This window comes from Petaurus breviceps, unplaced genomic scaffold, assembly GCF_028583685.1.
Source record: "Petaurus breviceps papuanus isolate PSGF00001 unplaced genomic scaffold, PetGlider_PUasm1.0 140, whole genome shotgun sequence".
Lineage (NCBI taxonomy): Eukaryota > Metazoa > Chordata > Mammalia > Diprotodontia > Petauridae > Petaurus > Petaurus breviceps.
This window is the reverse complement of record NW_027185698.1, coordinates 38,458,356-38,485,305: the sequence shown is the minus strand read 5'-3', so window position 1 is coordinate 38,485,305 and position 26,950 is coordinate 38,458,356. Positions and strand designations below refer to the sequence as shown.

The window sequence follows — 26,950 nt, the reverse complement described above, 5'->3', positions numbered from 1 at the left end:
CTAATATGCAACCAAGTCATTTATAGTCGAGTTCAACACCATTTCTTTGGGAAACTGTAAGTTAAAGAGAAGGTCAACCTTCATTGATAGAGGGAGTTCCCTAACCTAGAAATTCCAAATACTAATAAAATTACAGATTTATTACCTTTTCCTATCCCTTGAAGAGGGAAAGATATTTTAGGGCCACCAAAAGAAACCTAATTAGTGCCCAGAAATAGATATTGACCGACTTCATAGACAACTAATGTGATTTAACTTTATTCTAAGGGGGAAAATGGGGAGAGAGGGAAGAGATTTAGTTCACTCAATTTATTTCTTGCCACTTGAGGCCAAAATAAATTATTCAGCTATAAATTAGTATCCTTACTGTCTCCTCAGCTGCACAAACCCCTTGTTCAAGGTTTTATTTCCTCTCCCCAGGCAGGAAGATATATTTTTTTAATTGTGTGAGTTTGCAGATTGTGGCTTCTTCCAGACTTCTCTCTCAATCAATGAATCATAGAATCATTACATGTTAGAACTAAAGCAGAGACTTTAAAGCAAGGTAGATAGAATGTCAAATTGAAAGGGACCTCAGCAATCATTTAGTACCACGCCTTTTTCAGATGGGGAAACTGAGGCCTGAAGAAGTCAGTTAATAAATGAATGAACATCTACCCATAAATATGCTTAGATTGAATATGTTCTTATTCTAGGACAGATTGGACTAGATGGCCTTTGAGTTTGCCTCTAACTCCGAGATTGTGTGTAGGATACTGAGTCATGGATTCATCAGATACTCTGAGCAAAGAGTCTCAAAACATTCAGTCCAGATCACAGGAATTAAAATTGGAAGGCATCTTAGAAGCTGTCTAGTTCAATCCCTTCATTTGACAGATGAAGAAACTGAGGCCCAAAGGGGGTAAGAAACTTACCCAAGGTCACCCAGGGAGTATCAGAGCACAGATTCAAATGCAAGTTCCCTGACTCCAAATCTAATATTCTGTCTACATCACACTAAGTGGGCTTCCTCATGTGGGTGGTAAGTTCCTCATCTGTCAAGTATTAATCTAAGAGATATAAAATGTTAAAACCTTAAATGTATTTTCTTGACTTTTTGGTGGAGGAGTGGAGTTTGAGGGACAAAAATCAGAAATCCAGCTTTTGTTTTTAATGTTTTTGATCTGTGTGTTGATTTGTCTCTTATCTAAATGCTGGTCAAATTTAATTTTTAAATGCCAATGGAGCTTCCAAATTCGTTTATGATATTGTACATATTATTGACAAAAAATTATTTAGCCATGAATTAAGTTGAGTATCTGATATTTGCTATAGAGTTTCAGAATGTCAGTTGTAAGGAACCAGAGAAAACTCCTACTCTGACCCCATACCTCAGTAAGGATTGCCTCTGCAAAATGTCCAACAAATAGCCATCCGACCTTTGATTTGAAGACCTTTCTTGAGGGGAAACTTGGGACAACTGATTTTACTTTGGTACTCAAACCTAGCAAAACATGTATAGCCAGTCCTCATCATCAGCTATGACTCTCCAATCCCCCAGCCCTAACCAGCTGGGACCAATCCATCCCTCTTCCATTTCCCCTTACCATACATAGATATACCCACACCAGCAGGACTCTACCAGTTATCTCCTCCTTCCCAGAGAACCAGAAGATAAGAAAGCCAGCTTTCATGTGCTAGCATCCAAGGTACTCACTCCAAGGAAAATACAAACTTCACCTAAGACCTGGTCACCAAAGGTGCAGAATTCTTCCAGGCAAATATCCTTGCACTATACAAAGAGTAGCCACTCTGAATTAACTTCTCAGAGAAGCTGAAGAGGGGCTAGAAACAATAATAATTTACATACTGTAGTGCTTAAGATCTTACAAAGAGTTTTTCTCACAAAACCCTGTAAAGTATGTGATGCCCATTTCACAGATGAGGAAAGTAAGACTCTGAGAGCCAAGACTTGGATTGAAGTGTTCTGACTTTTAAGTCTGTTGGTCTTTCCACAGCAGGACCAGAACATAATGGTGCCAGGAGATGTTTATCTTGGTCTACCATCTTATTTTCAAGGGAGGGCAGTTGCTACTCTATGAATGGCACTGTAGCTAAGAGTCTTTTTGTATCTTCTTTTTGTAATGGCACTGTAGCTGAAGTTGGTTGTTGTATACATATAGAAAATATACATATATGTTGTATACATATATAAAAGCTGGCCTTGGAGACTACCACTCAGCAGTTGTGCCAAAACCAATTGTATCAATTGCTCTCAGGAAAAGTGAGTTAGATGTGCTGTGGTCTAGTACAATTTTTGGATCTTTTTGAGCTTCAGTTTTAATTCTCCACTTACCTACTGTCGGGTCAGCTAGAGAAGTTCCTGAAGGGAAATTTATCAGTCTTTACATTCAGAAGGAAGACAACAACAATTCTTTTCATTGAGCTGAATAGCCAATAGCCCCTGGCAGTGCTTTTGTTGAAGAAATCAAATTGGAAGAAATTGATTTCTTTTCTTTAAAAAATTGGCTTGGCATGTTAGAGCAGCACTGAGAAAAATCGAAATTAGAACCGCTTTTGAATTACAAAACCCCAGATTCTGTGTGAGCAATTTACTAAAGCCTGATGTCCTACAAGACTTTTGCCTAGAAATTGTAATTTTTTTCAGACATGTAAATTATCCTATCTGTTCTATTTTCTTTTCACAAAAGGATTGTTTTTTTTTTTAAGTGAGTGTATTTTTTTTAATTACTAAAAAAGTTAGACTTAACCCTAGGACCATCTCCTACTATGTAAAACATCCCATTCATGCTGTTGCCATACTCATCATTACAAAGTGCCATACTGTCTGAAGCTTAGAAATTGTTGCTGTCAGGAGTCCCAGTGAGTCACCACTTTAAAAGAATGGCCATATTGTGGTAACAAAAGGAACACTAGCTCTTAGTGACATGAAAGAATGATCCACTGGAAGGAGATTGGGATTTAGAGTCTGAGAGCTTGGGTTTGAATACAGACTCCACTAATTATTTTTTAATGACCTTAGGCAAGTCAGATTCCTTCAATGAGAACCTCAGTTTCCTCTTCTCTAAAAATAAGAGACTCAGAACATAAGGATGCCTTCCAGGCTCAAAGTCCTATGATGTCCTACCACACTGGAAAGCATTAAATGTTGGCCTAACAACAATGGACAGACAATGCGAGCTGGGGTTCCAGTATTTCCCTGTCAGTTGAATTCACTACAAAGAACAGATCTGCTGAGAAAGGCAAAGAGAATTCAGGCATGGACATGACCTGATTTGGAACTTAAAACTCATGAAGCATTTTTCAATATAATTTGGGTATGAACACTTAGAGGTTTGAAACCAATGAGTAGCTGCCCAATATTGATCCAGAAAGTCTGGGAGCATGAGAGGCTCCTTTTGGAGCCCCCAAAAGGAGGAAATTGAGCTTCTTTTCTTACCCTAGTTGCCACATATAATAAGCAGTTTTGTGCTAAAAAAAAAATTCATGAATAAGATTCAAAGGGGAAAATAACCAACATTGACATCTCTCAGAACCTTCATTCCAACACTTCTCTGTATTCTACAGAAACTTGGTGTTCCACATAATGTAAGAAAAGTTGATGTTATTAATATTTTGCCCTTTATACTAATAAATATGAAATTGCATATACATAAAATGCTCATTGCATACAGCTGTTTGTTAGTATGAAAAAGCCTTACTTTCTTTTTATCCCCATAAGTCTGAGTCTGGGTCTGGGTGGAAGCTGTCTGCCACAATAATGCTTTGGCAGTAAAAGGTCGAAGTGAATGAGTTTTGTTTTGCCTTGTTATTAAAAGCAAAAGGGTAAACTATAGCCCCGTAGTAAAATGTCAGGGGCCACACATAAGAAAATAACCCTCAAGATCCAGGTGTCACAGGTTGATACAGGTACCTGGGGAAGGATCACCAATGTAACCAACAGTCATTCGTGGCCATCTAGTCCACAAGGCTATCTAGCATCCAAAAGACTTAAACCTGATTTAAGATGGTCAGGATAGAATTTTTTAATCATTCAGCATAGTGACTGCACCTGTAGCTAGTCTTTCTGGATAACCCTTTCTCCTTGACTTGGATGAGCTACAGCTGTGGACAGCTCCTTGCTACTTTACTATAAGGGAGACAGCTGTGGTTGAGCAGAGACCACAGATAGCAATCAATTGTTAAGAGCCAACTGATGTGATATCATCTTTAAGCGGTGTGGGAGTTCAGAAGAAGGCAGAATCAGAACTCAACTAGTTAGGGAAGAAAAGCTTCATGGAGGAAAGGGTATGGGAAAGATTAGTAGAAACAATGCATGCAAAGGTACATAGATGTGAATGAGCATGGTGAGTTCATGGTAGAGTGATCAAAAATGGGAAATAAGGTAATGCATTGTTGTTCAGTTATGTCAGACTTTTTATGGTCCCATTTGGGGTTTTCTTTGCAAAGATCCTGGATTCCTTTTCCAACTTATTTTACAGTGAGAAAACTGAGGCAGTGTTAAGTGACTTGTCCAGGGTCACACAGCTAATAAGTGTCTGAGGCTGGATTTGAACTCAGGAAGATGAGTCTTCCTGATTCCAAGCACCTTGCTCTATCCATTGCACCACCTAGCTGTCAAGGTTATACATAGGGCTTTGAAAATCAGGCAAGTGATCACAGAACCACAGACTCTCAGATTTGGTAGGAAATTAAGTCCAACATGTATCTGAATAATAATCCCTTTGCAACATTACCAATAAGTTGTCACCTCTTCTCCACTTGCAGATCTCCAGTGATGGGGAACTTACTTCCTACCATGGCAGCACATTCTAAATGTCTATAGTTGTAATTGTTGGGAAGAAATCATTTAACTTCTTCCCTGAGGACCCTCCCCCCTCCTCCATCTGTAAGATGAGGTGATTGTACTGTTGGGGTGGGGAACTTTTCTGACCTTCTGGCCACATGTGACCTTCTAGATCCTTAAGTGCCACCTTTTGACTAAATCTAAATTTTACCTCCTGTATGACCTCTGAGGTCTCTTCCAGCTCTTCCCATAATCTTATGATCCATCATTAGCTAGCTCTAATTATCAAAAAGCTCTTCCTTAAAGTAAGCCAAAAACCTCTGAGATTCCTTCCCTGACTTAGCACCAATTACTCTTAGTTTTATCCTCTGAGACTAAGCAGAATAAAGCTAACATTTCTTCTACATAAGAATCCTTCACTTATTTGAAGACAGCTGTCATATCTTCCTTATTTCCCTACCCTTTCCTATCTTCTAAACATCTTCCATTTTTTTTTTTTTTGCTTTTCTTTGGAGGGAGGAAGGTAGGGCAGTTGGGGTTAGGTGACTTGCCCAATGTCACATGGCTAGTTTTTTGTGTTAGGTGTCTGAGGCTATATTTGAACTCAGGTTCTCCTGACTCCAGGGCTCTATTCACTGCACCACCTAGCTGCCCCAACATCCTCCATTTTAAAAAACTAATTCTTGATTAACATGGTTTCCAGTCTACTCACTATCCTTTAGACACATTCCAAGTGTCAATGTTAGTATCTCCCAACTTGTAGTTCCTCAAACTGGACAATCTCCTTCTGAGAGTAACTGAACAGGATAGAGTACAATGGTGCTATCAGCTCTGTCATTCCGGATACTAGAATCAAATTAATGCAACCCAAGATTTACAAAAAGGAAATGAAAGGCACCCTGGTCGAATAAGTATAAGGCAGACCTTGAAGTCACATATACATGGTCGAGTGACAGAACCTCTCATTTCTTCAGGACTCTAAGTCTTAAGTAGTAGATGAGTTGCTGATCTGAATTGGTAAAGGGAGTTTACACACCAGGACTCCACACACACACATAGATAGCAATCATAGATCCAGACCAACACAAATAAAAATAACAATAACAATAAAAGGTCAAATTTGACTTTAAAAAATTCTTCCATATCACACAGCATAGAATTTTATCCAATAATGTCACTATATGCTATTACCAGTTTGGGTAGTCTGTTTTTCTAACCACAAATCCTTGTGATTTGTTACTACAATAAAGAGTCTCAGCTCTCTGGTCTTTGTACATTGTTAGTCTTGAGGAAGCTGGAGTGGTGGCTGTACAATAGAAGCCAGTGCTATGGGTCCCCTTCTTATCCATATGTCAATGAGTCTGAGCGTGCATTTTGCAAATCCTTTTTTCTCTCCTTAATGAAAAGGAAGCAGAATGATATCAGTCACTTAATTTTCATAATAAAGCAGAATTTTACTTCTGACTCCTTAGGGGCCCTTTTCACTTACACAAAGAAAATACAGTGGATGGGTGTGTTTTCTTTCAAATAGAAAATGATTTCCTCTTTGAAACTAATGAAATGTTTGTGTATACAAAACTTAACTTCTCAGTATTCAGTTGGGGACTTTATTTTATCAAAGTTCAGCACTCTGGGCCAATAGTTGCAAAGTATCTGACCTCCTTTCGGTCTTATCCTTAGCAAGTGTCCCAATAAACATCAAAGACTACATTCTCCCCTCACACTAACAAAGTTACAGGTCATGGTACAGTACTCTGTATTACAGTCAGTACCATAAAGTATTCATTTCTATGTAGAAATTGACGATTGAAATTTGAGGGAATTTAATCAAATGGAAGGCAACCAGGTGCCACAGTAGGTAGAACATTGATTTTGGAATTAGGTAGAGTCATCTTCCTGAGTTCAAATCTGGCCTCAGACACTTCCTAGATATATCATCCTGGGCAAGTCACTTAACCCTGTTTGTCTCAGTTTCTTCATCTGTAAAATGAGCTGGAGAAGAAAATGGCAAACCACATCAGTATCTTTACCAAGAAAACCCCAAATGAGCTCACCAAGAGACAGACATGACTGAAACAACTCAACAATAAAAACAACAATCAAGAATGGATTGATTCACTGAGGTAGTGATCTAAAAATGTAGGAAAGGATGGAGGTAATAGGTATTTATGTGCTCAGATTGACACTGAGAAATGCAAGTCACACTTTAGAGGAGGCAATTTCATTTGTAACTTTAGCATCATTAATCCATGACAATAGAAAACCAACAAAGCTAACAAAACAGGAAATAAAAGGATCATTCCATTCATGTCCATGCCTGAATCCTCATTCCCTTTCTCAGCTGTTCTTTTCTTTGCTGTGAAATCCAACTGAGAGGGGAAAACTGTAAACTCAGCTCCTGTTGTCTGTCCATTGTTGTTAGGTCAACATTCAAAGCTTCCCAGTGTAGTAGGACATCATAGGACTTTGAGCCTGGAAGGCATTGTTGTTGCCCTACATTCAGACTGCTTTATACTCATATATTCAAATCTCATGTAAAATTCTAAGTAGATAGAATTGAGGAAATTAAAAAAAAAAAACTTCTTAAAGGCCTATTTCTACCTAATATAGTTTCATTCCTTGTAGATATTTGTTCATTGTGTTCAGCATTTTATATAGAATTTTAAGATGCCATTTCCATATTATTTTCTTTTTTTATAGTTATACATTAAAATTAAGTTGCTTTAAAGCTAAGGTGTTTTCCAGCCCTTTCACCGTCTTGAAATACATTTTTCAAGAAGAAGAAAGCAACTGGAGATAATGTCATATAATGTGTAGACTGAAAAAACTAAAAATGTTTAGAATGGGGAAAAGTAGGCTGGAGGCCAAGTGGGCCAGAGACATGATTGCTGCCTTCAAGTATTTGGAAGAATATCATATGAAATAGGGATTGAACTTGTTCTTCTTGGCCCCAGAGGATAGAAGTAAGAATGATGGGTAGAGAGTTGGGGTGGCTAGGTGGTGCAGTGAATAGAGCACTGACCCTGGAGTCAGGAGGGCCTGGGTTCGGATTTGACCTCAGACACTTAACCCAAAAAATAGCTGTGTGACCTTGGGCAAGTCACTTGACCCCAATTGCCCTACCCAAAAAAAAAAAAGAAATGATGGGTAGAAGTTACATGAAGTTTTGTTATTGTTGTTGTTTTTAATTCCTAAAAGTTAAAACTGTTTAAAAGCAGAATAATTGGCCTCGGTGGATAGTGAGTTTCCCACAACTAGAAGTCTTCAAGCAGGGTCTGGATGAATACTTCTCTTGGGTGCTCTAGATGGGATTCATGTTTGGGTTCAGGTATGAATTGAACTAGATGGCCTCCCAAACTTGGATTCTATGCTTCTGTGAACAACTGGGCCTAATATTTATGAATACTTTCAAAACGTCACTTTTCATAATGTGTCATTTTCTTTTTTAAAGGCATACTTTAAAACCACCATCATCCTTTAAAATGTTGGTTGTGTCAACAGCCTAAGACTATGTCATTAGATTATTTCAATGAGGGACCACTTTATTTGAGACTATTAAGTGAAACGTAAGGCAATGCACATGCATGCATAAGCATAGACACAGCCAAGCAAGATTTCCATATGCAGGCTATTCCCACTAATGCCATTTTCTCCCCGTCTGGCCTGGGTTGGATCCCATGGACTCTCTATTATGCCATAAAAGTCTCCTCCCTCTCCCACTTTTTTAAAAAATTGGATCATAGAACAGAAATGCCAATGCTAGGAATGGCATGTAAAATTTCTTTCTAAATAGAATTTTGTTTTCTCTTCTAGTGACAAAGAAATTAGATGAAGATGGAAGTTTTGATCCAGATAACCGGAAGGTAATGAGAAAAAAAGTGCAGAAATAAATGAAATTCATTGGACAATAATCATGAAAACAAAAATCATAGGAATTAAAAAATAATAATTCTGATCATTAAAAATCCTTTTTGAGATTTTAAGCCCTAACACCTTAAGATTAATTATGCTAAGACTAGGAAAAGAAGTCCTTTCTACTGAAGGAGGATGGTATAATAGAAAAACACAGTGGCCTGAATCAGGACATCTGGGGCTCACCATTGATTCTGCACTATTCACTATCCACGTGCCTTTGGGGGTATGTCACTTCCCTCCTATGGGGCTCAATTACTTCATCTGTAAATCGGGAATGATAATCATATGCTACCTACCTCATAAAGTTGTTTTGAGAAAAGGACTTTGTTAATGTGTAAATGCTATAGAAATGAGAGACAGAATAGCAGAGGTTAGCAAGGCCTTAAGATTAAGAAGACCTGAATTCAAGTTTTGTCTCTGACATATGCTGGCTATATGGACGAGTCACTTGGTCTCTCACTGACCCAGGCAAGTTTCTAAGATCAGATGTTACAAAGCAGTTGCCGATTTCTAATAATAGAGGGAGTTTCTTCATTGGAAGGTCCTTTTAACAATGAAATCAAAGGTTCAATTCAAATTTTTTTAAAAGGTCATAGAAATGTGTTATTTTTTTTTTATGTATCTTTTGCTATTTAAGTGAAAATCTGCCTGAAGCATGGGAACTGACTATATGACCTCTAATGTCACTTTCAGTTCAAGATCCTGTGACACTCTGAATCTTTGAAGCTCTTAAGACCATAAGGAGGACCTTTGAAGCACTTAAGATGCTTTTTGTTTATTGTTTCTTATCCTACCTAGATTATTAATCTTGTTTATAGTTATGCCTTAAAGAACAGTTTCTTCTTCCCTGTTTGCAAATGTAAACTCTCCCATAAATGAGCCGTTTTACTGAGATTTTCAATATCTTGCAGCATCCAGATTTTGTGTAATATTTGTATACCACAGCCAATAGTACCCTTTTCCAGAAACTTATCATGTCTTGTAGGTGACCTTGGGCTTTATCAGGCTATCCCCATGGAACCCAGACTCTGATACCTTCACACAAAGTGGAGAGGCTTTGAGTGTAGGTCTGTCTATTGTTACTAGACCAGGCTAGCTAAGACTTCTTACTAGTTGGGTCACAGAGGGATTCATTTTAGTCATACCATCTCCTAGGTCAGAGAGAGGGGTAATGACCTATGGTGGTAGAAGGCATCTCCTCTGAGTTTATGTCCATTTTGCACTGTATACATCTTATATGGATGCAGTTGTTTACATCTTGTTTCCCCCATTAAATGGGAGTTCCTTAAGGGAAGGAATTATTTTTATTTTTATTCCCTTTTATTTCTTTTGATTCCCAGTACTTAATATAGTTCCTGCCACATAGAAGACATTTAATAAATGCTTCTTGATATGATGAGATTGCCATTCCCCAAAGTACTGAAAGATTAATATACCAGGAATTAAAATATCAGTTCACATTCCTATATTGTTTTATATATGTGTATCATTTCATTTGCTTCTTTTCAAGTAGAAACCATAAGTATTATTATTACCATTTAAAGGATTAGGAAAAGCAGTCTCAGAGAAGATGAATGACTTGTCTGAACTCATGTGGCCAGAAATTGACAGATCCAAGACATGAAAGCAGATCTTCTGGGGCCAAACTGTCTAGTGTTGATCCCACAACATCTCACTGCCTCTCTACATTATATAGAAAGATCTTTACTGTCATATATGAATCACCAGTATATTCCTGTGACATGTGTAACAAACCTCAGTTTCTTCTTAACTATGTCTTTTCTTCTCTCTTTTTTCTATAAGAGATAGTTTGATGGGAGCGTTCCATTCAGAAATGAAGATATGTGAAAACAAAAGATGACAATAAAAAGTAAAATGCAAACAAAGCTTAGTTTCCCCATCTGTAAAATGGAGATGGGGAAATCACAGTGTGGGACTAGACCCCAAATATCAGATCTCTGATGTTCTTTGAGTCCAAAGGTCCACACAAATGTAGATTTTCATATATTAGGTTTGCTTCAGGCTAAATATTCCCATATTTTAATACTGACACAATGGCTATAAATTCAAACACAGATACAGGGTCCATAGAACACAGTTTATGTACAAGGACTAGATGATATCATTCAGACAGATAGGATAGGTCCTCTCTTCCTTAAGCTTATGACCTATGATTCAGAGATCACCTCCTCTTGGAGGGTTGGGGAAGGGGTATTCTTATCTGACTCAGATCCCAGTTTTCTTTGAAACTCATAGTCACAATTTCTGTACAGTTGAACTATGTCCTAGTTCAATTTAACTGGAGGCCATATAAGCAACTGAACTAATTGTGGTTTACGGATATACCTGTACATAGGCATGGGATATTGATCTCCTCCAATAAGAGGAGAGTCCCATGCCAATGTGCTTTGGGAATCAGCTTACACTGGGGGGGGGGGGGGGGAAAAAAAACAAAATTTGAAAACAAACAAAAAACATCAAATCTAGAATCAAACGATCTGGGTTTGAATCTTGTTCCTGCTGCTTACTAGCTGTGTGACCTTGTGTAAGTCACAAACCGTTCTATGCTTCTATTAGCTTATCTATAGGAAGACTTAACAACAACAGCTCTCCAACATTTTGGTCTCAGGATCTCTTTACACTCTTTTTTAAAAAGTGTTTTTGGCTGTGTGTTTTGTATCTTCAGTATTTAATTTGGTAGAACTTAAAATGTCAGTATTATTATGAAAATAGTTTTGAACTCACGGACCTCCTGAAAGACACCCAAGGGTCCTCCAGACCACACGTTGAGAATCGATGGACTAGAAAATTCCTTCCTACTCTAAAATCCCATGAACATTATCCATTTCTGCATTTCCCAATTGCAGGAATTAACTTGATTTCTTTTTTCCTCTCAGCAGAAGACCAGTTGGTTGTTTCTCAAGGGGGATGCAGACACTAGGACAAACTCACCTGACCTGGACACACAGTCACTGTCTCACAGTAGTGGGACAGAGAGAGACTCTCTTCAGAGAATGCAAGGAGACTTCTATTCACGTGAGTGGTTACGCTAGGACAGCAGCCCCTCGATGAAGGGTTGAATGAGGTCAGAAGAAAGATGATGGAAAGAAGCAGAGTCTTTGGCATGGAGCTACTCTAAGGGCTCCAGAGCTGCATTCTCTACAGTTAGTCCCCACTAGCCTAATGAGATAATGCTTAGAAAGGATGCACTAGCCATCCGTGACTGTAGTTTGATTTCCCTGATCTAGGCATCTACTTACACTAAAAACCTGACTTTCTGCAGATCTCTACCAAAGCAGTCTGCAATGGAAGGAGGCATATACCCATAGGGAAGACATAGGGCAAATACCTTCTCATGGTGGCCCATTAAGAGAAAATAGTTCCTAAGTCAATTAAGAACTTCATTCCCACAAGAGCATGGTCCAGGTGGATTAAATACCAAGTATTGAATCAATTACCCCAGAAAAACTTTCAACTCATTCTGATTAGGTAGAGAAGGATGTGAGACTTGATTTTCTCTGTGTATGAAACAGACACAACAGTCGCATCCATAACTTTTTGGGGAGGGGTGTTGTGAAAATCAGTGTGGTTGAATAGAAGCCTTAAGGCAAAAAAGAAAAGAAAACCCAAGATGCTCAAGTAATTGTGAATTAAGTGGTTTCTGGCATTAGTGTTCAAGGAACATGCAGTGTAACAGCCGATGTGCAGGGCTGATGGGGAAGGTGTTTCGGCATTCAACCTAACACTGGGAGATCTTGAATCGTTTTTTAAAGAGAACAGTTTCATTTGGGGTAATATCATCATTAGTCAGTGAAATCATAGTCAAGTCAATAAGCATTTACTCTAAGTGTGGAAGCAAAAAATAAAGATAATTCCTGCCTTCAAGGAGCTTCTATTCTAATGGGAAAAAACAAGGCATGAAAGAAAGCTGCACAGGGTTGAGGAGGGAAAGTATGCACAGAGCTTGGTGGTGAAAGAAGCCTGCAAAGTAGGGAGCAGAGCCTGGAGAGTGCTGAAGGAGTGGACATGGTCAATTCAGGACCTTCCCCAAAACAGAAGTGCTGGCAAGAACTGACTAGTTAGTGAAGGAGACTCAGGGCCTGAAGGATCTCCCAGGCTGACACAGCCACTGGCCTTTGTGCTGAAGGCACCTTCAGGGTTGAAAAGGCTTCTTGGCCACGGTGGAAAATGAAGTCTGGAGAGTTAGGAGCTGGGCCTAGACAGCAATGAGGGGAAAGCAAAGGATCATAAAGTTAGCACTGGAAGGTTAGTTTAGTCCAACTCTCTCGTTATGCAAATAATGAAACTGGTCCAGAGAGGGGAAGCAACTTTGCCAATGTCAGATAGAAAGTAAGAGATGGTGTCAGGATTTGCTTTCGTGTTCTTTGACTCCAAACTTAATGCCCTTTCCACTATACCCTATACCACACTGACTCTATGTCTGACAAATCAAAGCATGACCAAAAACCAAAAAATCTCACAAAAAAGTAGGGATCTCATTATTTAGGATCAAATATAGTACAAAATTCTTAAAATTTGGGAAATAACTTTAGGAGACTCATTTCTTTTTTATACATTCTCATTCTTTCTGGATATCCCACTTTGGCCACACATAGATAGTATCACTTCTCAGGCTTTATCATCATCATCACCTGGGAACTGCATCTTTCCCAAGATTGCAAACCTGAACATTCTAATCTCCAATGTCTCACTCTGATCCTTTCACCTCTTCCATTCGTTTCCCTATTTTTAATGTGTTTTTTACAATTATCATGACCTGCAGTACCCTGAAGGCTCCTTATCAACCTAGTCTATCTTTCTTTCTCTAACTTGCTTTTTATACACAGTCTTGAAACCTCCCTGAGCAGCTAAGTGGTGCAGTGGATAGAGTGCAGGGCCTAGAGTCAGGAAGGCTCGTATGGCCTCAAATCTAGCCTCAGACACTTGCTAGCCGTATGACCCTGGGCAAGTCATTTAATCCTGTTTGCCTCTGTTTCCTCATCTATACAATGAGCAAGAGAAGGAAATGGCAAACCACTCCAGCACCTTTGCCAAGAAAACCCCAAATAGGGCCACAAAGAGTTGGACCTAAATGAAAATAACTAAACAACAGCTGATACCTCCCCATTGATCTGTTAAATCAATAATTCATGTGCTATTACCCTAAAATCTCTAGGATGTTTCACTCTTCCAAACCCATTAATTCTCAGCCCTTCTGGCTGCCTCATTTAATTATTCTGTTCATAGTCTATTAAGTGTCCCCGAAGAAAGTTGAAAGTGAGGTGATTTCATCAACCAACCATCCCTAAGCTGGGCCCTTCCTGCTGCCCACCTCTACTTTCATTGACTCGCTATCTGAATCTCTATAGTAACTGTTCAAAAGCTTTTTCTCTCAAGCCCAATTATCTTCTCAACAGACAACAATTTCTGTTTCACTGAATTCAAAGTCAACTCCCTCAGTTTCCATTTATTCCTCAATATTTATCAGCAGCAACATTTACACTCTCTGCTTTTATTCTGGTCACAAAAGACTAATCATACCTATGCCTTTTATCCTCTAACTTCTTGCTTCTCCAAGACCTCATGCCTTCTTTCACTCTGTGTCTCTTTCTGTCTGTCTGTCTGTCTCTTTCTATCTATATATCTATCTCTATCTCTTTCTCTCTCGTTCTCTCACTTGCTCGCTTTCTGTGTCTCTCTCTGTTTCTCTGTCTCTCTCTGTCTCTCTGTTTCTCTCTGTCTATCCCTATTCCTCTACATCTCCCTCTCTATCTCACCCTCCATCTCTCTCTATCTCTATATCTCCTCTCTATCTCTTTCTCTCTCCCTCCCTCCCTGTCTCTCCTGCATAATCAGTCTCTTTCCACTGATTTTTCCACAACATGCCTACAAACATATTCAGTCCCCATCTGCAAACTATCCCATCACTCTACTTTTCTTCATAGCCAAACCTTGGGGGGAAAAGAGATGGTTAGAGCCAAATCATTCAGTTCCTTATTATCTTACTATCCCCTCAATTTCTTGGAACTTGCCTTCTGTCCCTAAAACTTTTGAAAATACCCCCCCCGAAGTCACCGGTGATCTCCTAGTAGCCAGATTTTTCTTCAGTTCTCACCTTCCTTGAACTCTCTGCAGTCCTTGATGGTGCTAAGCACCCTTTCTGTTAGATATTTCTTTCTTTCTTGAACTTAGAGACAACTTACTCTTGTAACGTTTGTAATTTTTTTTGCCTCCCCCCCCCAATACCCATGATATGAGTATTTCACAAGGGTCTGTCTATTCCTGGCCTCTCTTCTTTCTCTACACTCTCTCCATTGGCAACATCATTTACTCTTATATCTTCAAGTATCATCTCTATACAAATGATTTCCCCATCTCCATCTCTAGTCCTGACCTCTCTCTTGAGCTCTCCTCAAGTGTTTCCAATCACCAAAGGACACTGTACTGGGATGCCTTTCCAGAACTCTAAACTCAGCATGTCAACAACTGAGTTTATCATCTTTCAAACAACAACAGCAACCTGTCCTCCCTTACCACTGTTTCTCCAAGCGGCACCACCATTTGCTTTGTTTCCTATGTTCCAAACCTTCTCCTCCTTGTCATATGCAAACAGTAACAAATCCCATTGCTTCTACTTCTCTGTCTCTCATATCCATCCTCTCTTCTACTCCTAGCATAGTAAAGACCCTCCTCACTGCCCTCCAGTATGATTGCAATAGCTTCTTGTGTTTCTGTTCTGTCCCACAATCCTGTGCACCACATTACCAGGCTTATGTCTTTGTTCTTAGGTCTTATGATGTCATTCCTCTGCTCAAAATGCTTTGGTGGCTCCCTGGGAAAAGTCAAACTTCTTTGTAGCATTGAAGGCCTACCCTATGGCTTAGACTCAGACAACCATTTCCCTCCCATATTTCTATGCTTCAATCAAATGTGACTAATCATTCACTGCCCCTCAAATATAGTTCATGCATTTCCATCGATGTAGCTTTTCTCACATTGTTCTTTATGCCTAAAAAGCCCTGCCTCCCCCTCCTCACCTGTTGGATTTTTACTTATCCTTTAAAACTCAATTTAAATGCCACTTTTTCCAAGAATCCCTTCTTGGCTCCTCCCAGTTGGTAATAACCTTCCCCTCCCCCCAACCTAACAGTAAACTTTGTACCTCTCTAGATCATCTAATCATTCAAAATGTAACTTGGGAAATATGGCAATTCTTGCACATGGCCACTAGATGGCAAACATATATTAACTTAAAAAAAATTCTTGCTATGCCTATGAAATTGGACATAATCATCTGCTGCTTTCTTTAGTTTAGAAATCAACAATCCAATAAACCTACTATGTGCAAAGCATGACCACAGATAGGGGAGGGAAAAGTGTCTTCCCCACAAAAATTTTACTTTAAGAAATGTTGACATACATGTATTTGTATTTACTTATAGTGATTCTTACCTGACAGAGCTTTCATATTATTCCCCTAGCATGTTCCTTGGCACCCACTCTTCTAGGTTGGTGCAATTAGACTTTTAAATGTAGGTGCCATGAGGATGGGAAATTTGATTTTTTTATTTATTCTATCTCATCACTATCATAACCACTGATTACACTAATATGTCCTCAGAAATCTGAAAACTCAGTAAGAAATACATACCATGGTTTAAAATACATGTGACATAATTTTGGTACCATAGTGCCTGTTTTCCTCAAGCATCTGACTAGACTGCTACAATAAAAAAAAAAATTTTAACTTTTTCCAAGTATAGAATAGATCATAGCAATCATAGCTGGAAAGGACCTTGAAGATCCTCCTGTCCCATCTCCTCATTTTACAGAAGAACCAAGGACCAGAGTTCGAAAGTAATCCCTGAGTAGTGTGCAACAGGGAGACAAGGATCAAACCAGGTCCTCTAACTCCAAATCCTTAGTCCTTTCCATTGTATGCATTCATTCCACATGTCTAATACTTTTGAGTACTGCCATTGGCTCAGTCAGTAATCGCATTTAGAAGGACTAATTAGCCAATATAGCCATGGCCAGAACCAACCTTGGAGGAAATGTTCATTAAGATTCCATCGACCTTTGATTCCCCACCATGGTCCCTCAGGTGCCCCCAGCTCTGGAGGTCCCTTTGTTGTCCCTTGGCTTCCCCTGTCCCTCCGTTGTGGTGTCCTCACCCAGGCCTGCCCTCCTTAGTCAGCACTCAGAGTTCTAGGTCCTTGTCCAACCTTCTTCTATGTCAAAGTTGGTTTCTTTTCTGTGCTGCTCTGATAAACTAGGTGTTGCTGATCTGCCAGTGGCGCCTTCAATGGAAATTCACAGCACTTAAATGCTAGAAAGGACATGAGAAATCAAATTGCCCAACCCCCTCATTTTACAGACAGGGAAACTGAGCGCTCAAAGAAAGGGAAATGACTTGTTCCTAGGGTTAGCAAGTTAGTGACAGAATCAGGGGTGGAGGCTGGGTTGTCTGACTCCTAGTACACTGTTCTTTCTACTACTCTATGCAGTCTCCTCTTTCTTTTTTTAAGCAATTAGGGTTAAGTAACTTGCCCAAGGTTACATGGCCAGTTTTGAGTGTGTGTTAAGTATCTGAGGCCGGAATCGATCCCGGGTCCTCCCAACTCCAGGGGCCGGCACTCTTACTCACTGCACCACCTAGCCGCACACTCAGTCTCCTCTTAGTTGCATTTTAATAGACATCTTCAGTACACACTCTCTTAATCTAAAAGAGAGATGTTAAATGGGGGTTAACTTTAGATAGGTGGGGACAGAAGGACATTTTGGCTCTCAAATGATGGCAAGAAGCATCCCCTGCTCTGCTTCTACTAATCCTGAATGCAAATTATTTTAATCATCTTTTTGTAACCTTGGTCAAGTCTCAACTTCTCTGGGCCTCAGTTTCCTCACCTGTAAAATGAGAAGATTCAACAAAATGGCCTCTGAAGTCCCTTCCAATTCTAAATCTATGTTCCTGTGGTCTTGTGACCCTATGATATCTATCAGCCTAAATCCCTTAAAGGGTAACTCCTGTTTTTTTTAGGAGATGAAATGTTCTGGCCTTCTGTTTGTTTTGGTCTCATTTCCTTTAGAAATTTTCCCCAAGCTTCTTTTTCCACCTCAGAAATAAAAATGAAAACAGCCTTTGCTTAAAATCATCTTTTTTGAATAGCTTTATTTGTATATAGTTCTATCTATTACACATTCTAGATGTATAGGAGCTGAAGTTTATGTATACATGTTTATTTATGATCATCCCTTTCATGTAAGAGCCTTTGAAGTATCCAGATTCTTTGAATATTAACACATTGCATTTTCCAGGATTCAAGAAATGATTGAAATCCAGGTACACATCACATTCCACCCTTTTCACAGCTCTGCTTAGCTGCTCAAATGAAGCCAAACTCTATTGAAAGTCCAGATGTAAAGTTTAAAAGGGCGAGAACATGGCATTATTTACATCTATGTTGGTCTGAAGCCTGCTCCTGACATTTGTAACACACACACACGTACTATCTGTAGGTTTAACAGGCCTGTTGGTCTAGGTTGACTCTCCACCATCTGTTCCATGTTTTTATGAAAACTCTTTTGTCTTTTCATTTCCATTTGGTCTTCCTCACTCGGCATGCTTGTAGGCATAATTTGAAGAACCTGTTAAAAGTTATGTGTGTCTGTTTCAGGATTCCCATATAACAAATCTGCTTCTCTACCTGGATATGGAAAGAATGGATTCAATCGGGTAGGTACTTGATTCCCAAGCACGAAGTTTACTAACAAAGATATCACCAAGTGCCTTGGTTGACAGCTTTTCTAACTTTTTGAGTAACAGCCCAGCAAGAAATCCAGGATGGTCTATACCTCTGCCAGCATCAGATGGTCTAGTCTACTGTTGCTTGTTTGTGTGTGCTCTCTCTCTCTCTCTCTCTTTCTCTCTCACTCTCTCTCCTACTCTGTCTCTCAGAATAAGATTCTAAAAGAACATAATGGCTCATTCTCTGCTTTCCTTCCATCTACCTTCTCTCCTGCCCCCAAACAATCCATACACAGAAAGATCTTACCATGAAATAGGAACCCAGCAAAACTGAAATCAATCACAGGTAGGAACAAGGCAGTCTTTCAGGAACAATGCTTAGGGAAAGGACTTGTCTGTCATTAAGTCCTTTTGAATAAGACATTTAATTAAAGAGAATCTTTGTGAAAAGCTGGGAAACCTAAGAACTTGTTATTCTGTATTCAGGCATTCTTGGACATCTGAGTAGTAGAGAGGAGACACAAAGCAAATGGTAGCCTTTTTCATTGACTTCTTCCCAATACTGTAGTCATACAGTGGCTGATGGCAGTGGCATCATCACTGAAAGCAAACCAAGACTAATTTTTAAGATGGCATTTTGCAATTTTATGCATTTTTTTTCTTTTACACCAAGCATGTTGGATTTGAGTTTGATTCTGAGTATACCTATATTCCTTGGCATTTGTCACTTGATAAAAAAAAAATGGTGCCTCCCACACATCAAATGCATTCTCATCACTGAAAAGTTCTGTTTTGGAATGAGCATGCCGCATGTTGCCTACAGTGTTTGTAAAGTAATTTATCTCCTTTCACCTTCCAGGATGGGATAGAGAGAGCAACATAAACTGAAGGGGACCAGTGGAGATAGAAATTGGCATATGGTTCTAATCATATCTGCCCCTTCCACAATCCTCCTCTCCATTTCCCAAACACCAGAAACTTAAGACAATTGGGTATGGAGAAGGAGTGATGGGGGAGAGGAACATAGATGGATGGAAAGCAGGGTAACCAGATGCATCACCTTTTGTCTGAATGCCCTGATAATTCTTCTCCAAGATCTTAGTCAGACTTTAACACACTCTGTACAGTTTATAGGTGATTTATTAAAAGCTGAACTCCAAAATTTCTTTCAGACTAAGATAGTAAAGTGGTAAATATGGGTTCTATACAGATTTTTACTGTTTCTGAAAAAATAAAAGCATGATGGTTAAGAAAAGCCTACTGATTAGTCTATTCACATTTGGGAAATATACAGAGACTGTGAAAATGTGATTCTATCTTGTTAACTGGGGTCAGAGATTGTCAAAATACAAATTGAGCCTAGCCTAATACTTTTTACCTTGTTGGGATCTTGATAGGAACATAGAATTTAGATATGGAAGATACCTTAGAGATTATCTGATCTAGAGATTCTCAAGGAAAGGTCCACAGACCCCTGGGAGTCTCCAGGACCCTTGAAGGGGGTCACTGAGAACAGAACTATTTTTACAATGATACTAAGAAGTTGTTTTTCTATTAAAATACTCCTCCCTTTTCCAAATATATATATGTGTTCAGCCAAATTTCCTTCATATGTTTCAAACAAACCATATCATAGCTGATTGAATACAGAAGCAGATATGAGACTCCTGCTGTCTTTTGTCTAAGTCAAACATTAAAGAGATTTCCAAATATATGTAAAACAATGCCACTCTTCTCACTGATTTTTTGGAACTATATTTTTCACAAAAAGTTATGTAATTGATTTATTATTGTTATTTTAATGAATTAATAAACATTTTTAAATTTATAAGTTTTAATTTCTAATATGGTAAATATCAATTAGTATAACCCACAACAGTTTGGGAGGGCCTCATTAATTTTTTTAATGTAAAGGAACCTGAGACTAAAAGTTTCTAAAACCTCTTAGCCCAACCTTTGCATTTTATAGATTAGAAAACTGAGACCCAAGGAAGAGAAGATATTTTCCCCAAATTATAAGTCTAGTAGAACCAGGGTTTCTTCCTCTAACACCAAATGAAGTATCCTTGTCATTAAGTAGGAGTTTGAATGAATGACATAGGAAGGTATAATGGTCTTAGCCACATCTGACAGATGGCATTAAGTTCTGGAGGCCACATTTGAGAAGGCACTAGAGAAACTGATAAACTGAAGACTGAAGGCAGCCATTATGAAGGGACTAGAGCCCATCCATACCTCATGAAGATCAGATTTTAAAAATGGGAAGAAATAAGGGCTATCCTGTTAAAGAAGAATTTGATTTGTTCTTTGTTCCAAAGGGCAGAACGGAGACCTATGAATTGAAGGTACAGAGAGACAGATTTAGGCTTGTGAGAAAGAAAGAACAACCTCCATAACAAAAACCTCCAAAACAAATTAGATGTATCCAAAAGTGAAGAGGAGAGTAAAGAGAAGCAGTGGGTTTCCTTTACTAGAAGCTTCAAGAAAAGCCTAGATGTTCGCTCATTGAGTATTTCACAGAAGGGATTGTTGTTATTCAAGTACAGATTGGACTTGAGGTCCCTTCCGACTTCAGATTCTGTTTTGGAAAGATTTGATTTGGACTTTTTATGTCCTTCTTTGCTCCCCACTAACAGTTATAATTTCTTGCTCCCTTCTATTCTGTCTTTCTCTCTTGATCATATTGTAAACCTATTTCTTGGGGGGAGAGAGGCTACAACCCTGACATCCTTGACCTTCAAAATCACTATTTTCCTAAAATTCTGTACTATTTAGCAAGTAGTAGCATTACTACTTGCTAAATACTACTACTAGTAGGAGGTATCTGGGAAATGCATTTTTACTGACTATTCTTTGAGTGCCTTCATGATCAAAAGTTTAATAAAAATGACCTTGTTTCATCATGAACAGCCACCAGACAGCTGCACAAAGGATGAATTGGCAAGAGGAAAAGATCATCAATGATAATTTTCCAGGAAAGAGTGAACTGTATGTCAGACTGATCACGAGTGTTTTTTTCCAAACAATTAAATATCCAATATAAACCTATTTTTTCTATTATATGTTTTCTCCTAAAATTGGAGCACATTAAATATTCCAGTTTATTGAGGGGCCTCATTAGTTGTATTGGGTCTCATCTAGTTCTATATCCCCAAAGAATTTAACATGGATTCCCCTTAGAGAGGTGGTGATCACTAAAAGCATTTTGGGTTTTAGACTTGGGTCCAGCTAATTTACTGTACGCTGCACAAAGTTATTGTTAACATAGTCATTTGGAACCCATTTTTCATGCTTTCTTAATATTTCTATTAGATGAATCTGGGTTCCAAAACCTGGCAGAATGGTGTTTATCCTTCTTGGCCTTTTGGCTTGGAGGTCTCTTCCAAATACCAATGCTCACTGTAGTCTAGTAGGTCACTTTTGTGGTTGTTAGGGAGTAAGGTGTCTCTGCTTTGTTGATGTGTTAAAAGATACAGAGCTTTCTTGGAGTGTATAAATAAGACAAATGAAGCTACTCAAGATCACATTGAGTTAAGATCAGAGCCTAGACTGGAACAACTCTTGGGACTGGAAGGAAACTCAGAGGTAACTCAAATCCAAGTCCTTTCATTTCACAAAAAAAGGACAGAACGATTCAAGAGGTTCAGTGTTATGTCCAAGGATCCACAGCTAGTTAGGATTGTGGCCCAGGTTTCCTTACTCCTGCCTCTACTTATGTTCCTTCTATTATATCAGGGATCTTCTCTTTGGAAGATGATAACATCGTAAAGAACATTTTTGACAATAGAAGGTACTGTTCCATGGTGACTGGGGAAATCACTTCTCTCTTGGTCTCAGTTTCCACATCTGCAAAATGCAGAAGCTGGAATAGATGGTTTGTGATGCTCCCTTTTTGCTTTAAATCTTATAATCCTGTGGAAAGTCATTTCTTCTGAGCACTGTTAAACATCCTCATTTTTCTGTGCTTTGCTGTTGCCTCCTAAAATTAGAACATCAAAAAAAAATCCCTGTTAAAGATTTTGGTCACTTAGATTGTATCTTACCCATTTCTGTATTTTTCTCTCCCATTTCCTCTAGGAGACACAGTAGCTGATATTGTTTTATTTCAATTAATTGAGGTTTATTGAGTGGGGTACAAAATTATGATTAATAGCAGAAATACACTTAGAAGCCCCCTCAACGCTTGGACGGTTTTGCCTGTGTGACACTACCTAGATTGACTGGGTGGTTTTAAAGCCCCCAGCTGGACTTTGGCACACAACTTGCCATAATTGCCTAAATTGTTACACTGTTTTTAGTTGTTCCAAATCCAACTATTGAAGTGATAAATCCAAGAGAGATGCAAGCAGAGATCCATTTGGCTATTTGTATAGGAGAGGTTTAAAATTTTTATTACCAGTGTTCAACTTTAAAGGATTGGGGACTGGGAGGATTTAGTCCACCCCTCTCATTTTACTGATGAAGAAACTGAGGTCTAGTGAAATGAAACAATTTGACCTTTGCCTCATGGTACATAGCCAAGTCAGGATCTAAACTTAGGTCTTTTGAAAGCAAATCTGGTAGAGTTTCTTTTCCATCTGGTTGTCTGTACCATTCAGAGAGGGCAGAACTGAGTTCATAACCATGGTGCCCTTAAGATAGGAGTAGGGGGAAGTAAGTGCCTGGAAAGATCTCACTTGGGTCTGCTTCTGAATTCCATCCGGCTTTTTGTCAAGTACCAGAGATTATAAGAAATGCATAGGATTTTATGATTAAAATAAAGGACACTAGATGGCAGGATTACTCTCTCAAGTTCAAGAGCTACTATTAAACAGGCATATCCTAGACTGCTAGGAATGCATAGGAAAGGATCATAGAATCATAGGTTTACAGCTGAAATAATCATAGGAGCATAAATTTAAAGCAGGAAAAGACTTCGGAAGCCATGTGGTCCAAACCCCTCATTGTATAGAAACTGACGCCCCAACATGGAAAGTAACTTACCCAAAGCGTCACTGTCAATACCTCAGCTAGAATTTGAACCCAGATAGGTCCTCTGGATTTCAATCCAGTACTCTTGCCATTAACCCATGTAGAATAGGAGGTCTAGAAAGAACTCTTGAGATCATCCTGTCCAAAAGTTTAATTCCAAAAAGATAAAGAAATCGAGTTTCACAAAGGTGGAGGCATTGAGTTTTAGAGCAAGTAGAAAGTTACCTCTTTTCCCTAGATTTTGTAGTTGAGGAAACTGTCAATCATTAAGCACCTACTATGTGTTCATCACTGTGCTAGAAGCTGGAGTTACCAAAAAAAAAAAAAAAAACTGAAACCATTCCTGCCCTCAGTGAGCCTACATTCTACAGAAGAAAAAGGGTAATGGGACTTGCCTGTGGTCACAGTAAAAAACAAACAAACAGGAAGTAAAACTCATGTCTCCTGATTCTTGTTTTGTGATTTGCTATCTCTAATTTACCCTTCCATAAATAGTAAAGCCCACAAATGAGTTTGCAACAAGTTTTATAAATAGATGGAATAGGTTCACATGGGAAGAAATGATTGAAGTTGCTTCACATGGGTTCCTGGCTCAAAGTACCTTTGCATTGCAAACACAGCCATCTATTATCTTTTCTTCTGCTTTAGATAAAGAAGGAATGTCTACTTCAAATAGATTTCTAAATGAGCACCTAAGTATTTATTCAGTGAGTGGCAGGTTCATTCAATGTCCACTAGAATGGTTCTTATTGTACCAACTGATGATACTCAAGCATCCCTTCTCAGTCATAAGAAGGATGGAACATAATTATCTAATAATTGACCAGAAGGGAATAACTAACCTGACATGATGACTGTAAAACATCATTGATGTTCAAGTCAAGACCAGGGAGATTTGGATTTGGACTCTCCGGTGCACTGCTACATGAGAAGCAATTACAGTTAAACTCCCACTTAATTGGTTATGCCAGAACATGAGGTTGGGAGAGTAGTGCAGTTCATTTCATAAAGCCAGTGGCAAATGGAGAACAAACTCTTGGATAGCCAAAGTTTAGATTGTGAAAACTGACAAGCAGTCTTCACAGATGCCTGATACTACATATGGAAATGAAGGTAGTTGCTGCTGAGCTGAGCACAGTGGAGCCAAGATGGGACAGGAAACATTTTCTTGGTCTGGATAAAGAGAGGGAAGTGTTAGATCTGCAATAGACTAAATGTTATAACACTGCATTTGGATTTAGTTACATCTTAAGAACATTATTGCAGAATCAGGGTACTGGCCTTGGAGACATGAAGACTTCTGTTCGAATTCTGCTTCAGATATTTACTAGTTCTGTGATCCTAGGCAAGTCACTTAAAATCTCTATGCCTTAGTTTCCTTATCTGTAAAATGAAAGGATTGGACTCAATGGTCCCTTTCAGCTCTAAACCTCTGATCCTCTGAATTGTTGAAGGTGGGGAGTGTTATGTGAGATGTGACTGCATGCTGAACTTCCCCACTGGTGACTGCTATGCACTTTGATACCAAGATTATATTCTCTCCTTAGGGCTTATGCTTTGACTGTGTGTCAAAAGGAAAGACCTCTTTTCCCAGAGGACCAACCACCTGTTTCCAGATTCAATGTTCTCTTTGCTGCTCTCTCTTTCTCTCTTTTCCAGAATGCAAATATGGCCTCATATGAAGCAGACCAGGATGCCAGTTGGGGCATGCGAGGTACATGAAGCTAGGACATCAGTGGGTCTAACCTAGTGTTTATTCTTATCTAGGGGAGCGGGGCTCGGTAACATATTTCCACAAGCATCATTTTGAAAACCCAGCCATCACTTGCTGATTAATTCAGAAGTCGATTTCCATGCCTAACTCTTGGCTCATCTCTCCTGCATCTTACCATAGAGAATCAATTTAATTTTCATCTCTCCCTTTTTTGAGATACCCTGCTATCTCCCATTCTTGGATAATGCTGACTCTGTCCTGGCTTCTTACAGGGTAACCTAGGCAGAAAAATAAATCGCTGTAATTATGACTGAACCATGTGACCCATACTAACCAAAATAATCACTTGATACCATGCATTTAAGCTCCATGTTGATTCCAGATCTAATTCAAGTGAGATTCTTGGTTGTAGTGTCTGACCAGATGAACTTCCCTTGACCATCAGAACTCTAGGCGAGACTGCAGACAATAGTAATGGTAGCATAGGGTTTTAATGTTAAATCTAATAAATGCATTCTGAGTACCTTACTATGTATAAAGCGATATGTACATGATTTTAATATGATCACACAACAGCATTCGGAAGTAGGTTATGGACTATTACTATCTCCATTTTACCAGTGGAGAATTTGAAATTCAGAGAAGTTAAGTAACTTGTCCAAGAGGACACAGTTTTGGAGTTAGAACTTGAAATCCTTGTCCAGGGGTGGGGAACCTGCAGCCTTGAGGCCCCATGTGGCCTTCTAGGTCCTTGAGTGTGGCCTTTACAGGATTGAGTCCATTTACAGGACAAATCCTTTTATTAAGGGAATTTGTTCTGTGAAGTATGGATTCAGTCAAAGGCTTGTACTTGAGGACCTGGAGGGCTACATGTGGCCTTGAGGCCACAGGTTCCCCACCCCTGTCTTGGCCCCAAGACTAGAATTATTAATATAGTGAACCACCTGACACATCTACTGTGTGCAAAGAATTGCCCTATTTAGAGGAAATACGAAGATAAATGGTCTTTGCCCCGTGGAGTTCACCATCTAGCCGGGAGGATATGGCACATCCCCAGTAATTACCTGATGATTATAAGGTAAAATAAAATAGAATAAGAACATGAGAGGTACCAAGTGCTTTGTGAGGTCTGAGGAAGAAGAGATCATTTCCACCTGGAAGAGGGAATGAATGCTTCACGGAGGACAATGGCATCTGAACTGTGCATGAAGGATACTGAAGACTTCTATAGGCATATTTGGTGGACAGGATAGGAAGACATTCCAGGTTTAGGGAACAGGGAAGCAAAGGTTGAGGAACCGGATTGATGCTGGAGGTAGCATCTCACTTGACTACAGGGGAAACTGAGGCACAGAAAGTTTAAACTGGTCACTTGAAGAGTCAGTAGCAGAGCCTGTACTAGAACCTAGGACTCCTGGCTTTGAGTCAGTGATTCTTTTCACTTTCCCAACACTGTACTTTCTAGTACTTCTTTACTGTGCAAATACTTTACAATAGTCAATATTGTCATTTTCACAACACCCTTCACAAGTTATGCCTTAAAATATCCACTTCCTAGATGGGTAAGTTAAGGTAGGTAGGTAGATTTATCTACCTGACTCAGGTCATCGGGAGAAGGCAGGGCTTGAAATGACAAACAGAAGCTTGGCAGTTGCTGGTCTCTCACTTGGTATTCAGACCCCTGGACCATACTTTGTGCTCTTCAGAGTTCTTGCTAGTGTCCGTGGGACAGCCCATAGCCTTGTAGCACCAAGAATCAGAGTTCCTTATCGCCAGCCATTTACGTCCATTTCCAGTGCTGTTGGAAAAGCTAACC

At 39.1% G+C, this 26,950-nt stretch overlaps 1 protein-coding gene across 15 annotated transcripts in view; it reads left to right on the top strand.

Annotated features, from left to right (window-relative positions):
* The window catches only part of ABLIM2 (actin binding LIM protein family member 2), a 237,617-nt gene that overhangs the window by 180,411 nt on the left and 30,256 nt on the right, over window positions 1-26,950 (top strand). For 9 of the 15 annotated variants that reach the window (XM_069070466.1, XM_069070484.1, XM_069070508.1 and 6 more), the window contains 4 exons: window positions 8,600-8,649; window positions 11,599-11,737; window positions 18,379-18,437; window positions 25,080-25,134. In XM_069070466.1, the coding sequence (XP_068926567.1) occupies window positions 8,600-8,649; window positions 11,599-11,737; window positions 18,379-18,437; window positions 25,080-25,134 (303 nt within the window). The remainder of the gene's footprint in view (window positions 1-8,599; window positions 8,650-11,598; window positions 11,738-18,378; window positions 18,438-25,079; window positions 25,135-26,950) is intronic. The other 6 variants (XM_069070562.1, XM_069070474.1, XM_069070492.1 and 3 more) reach the window with 2 other exon arrangements.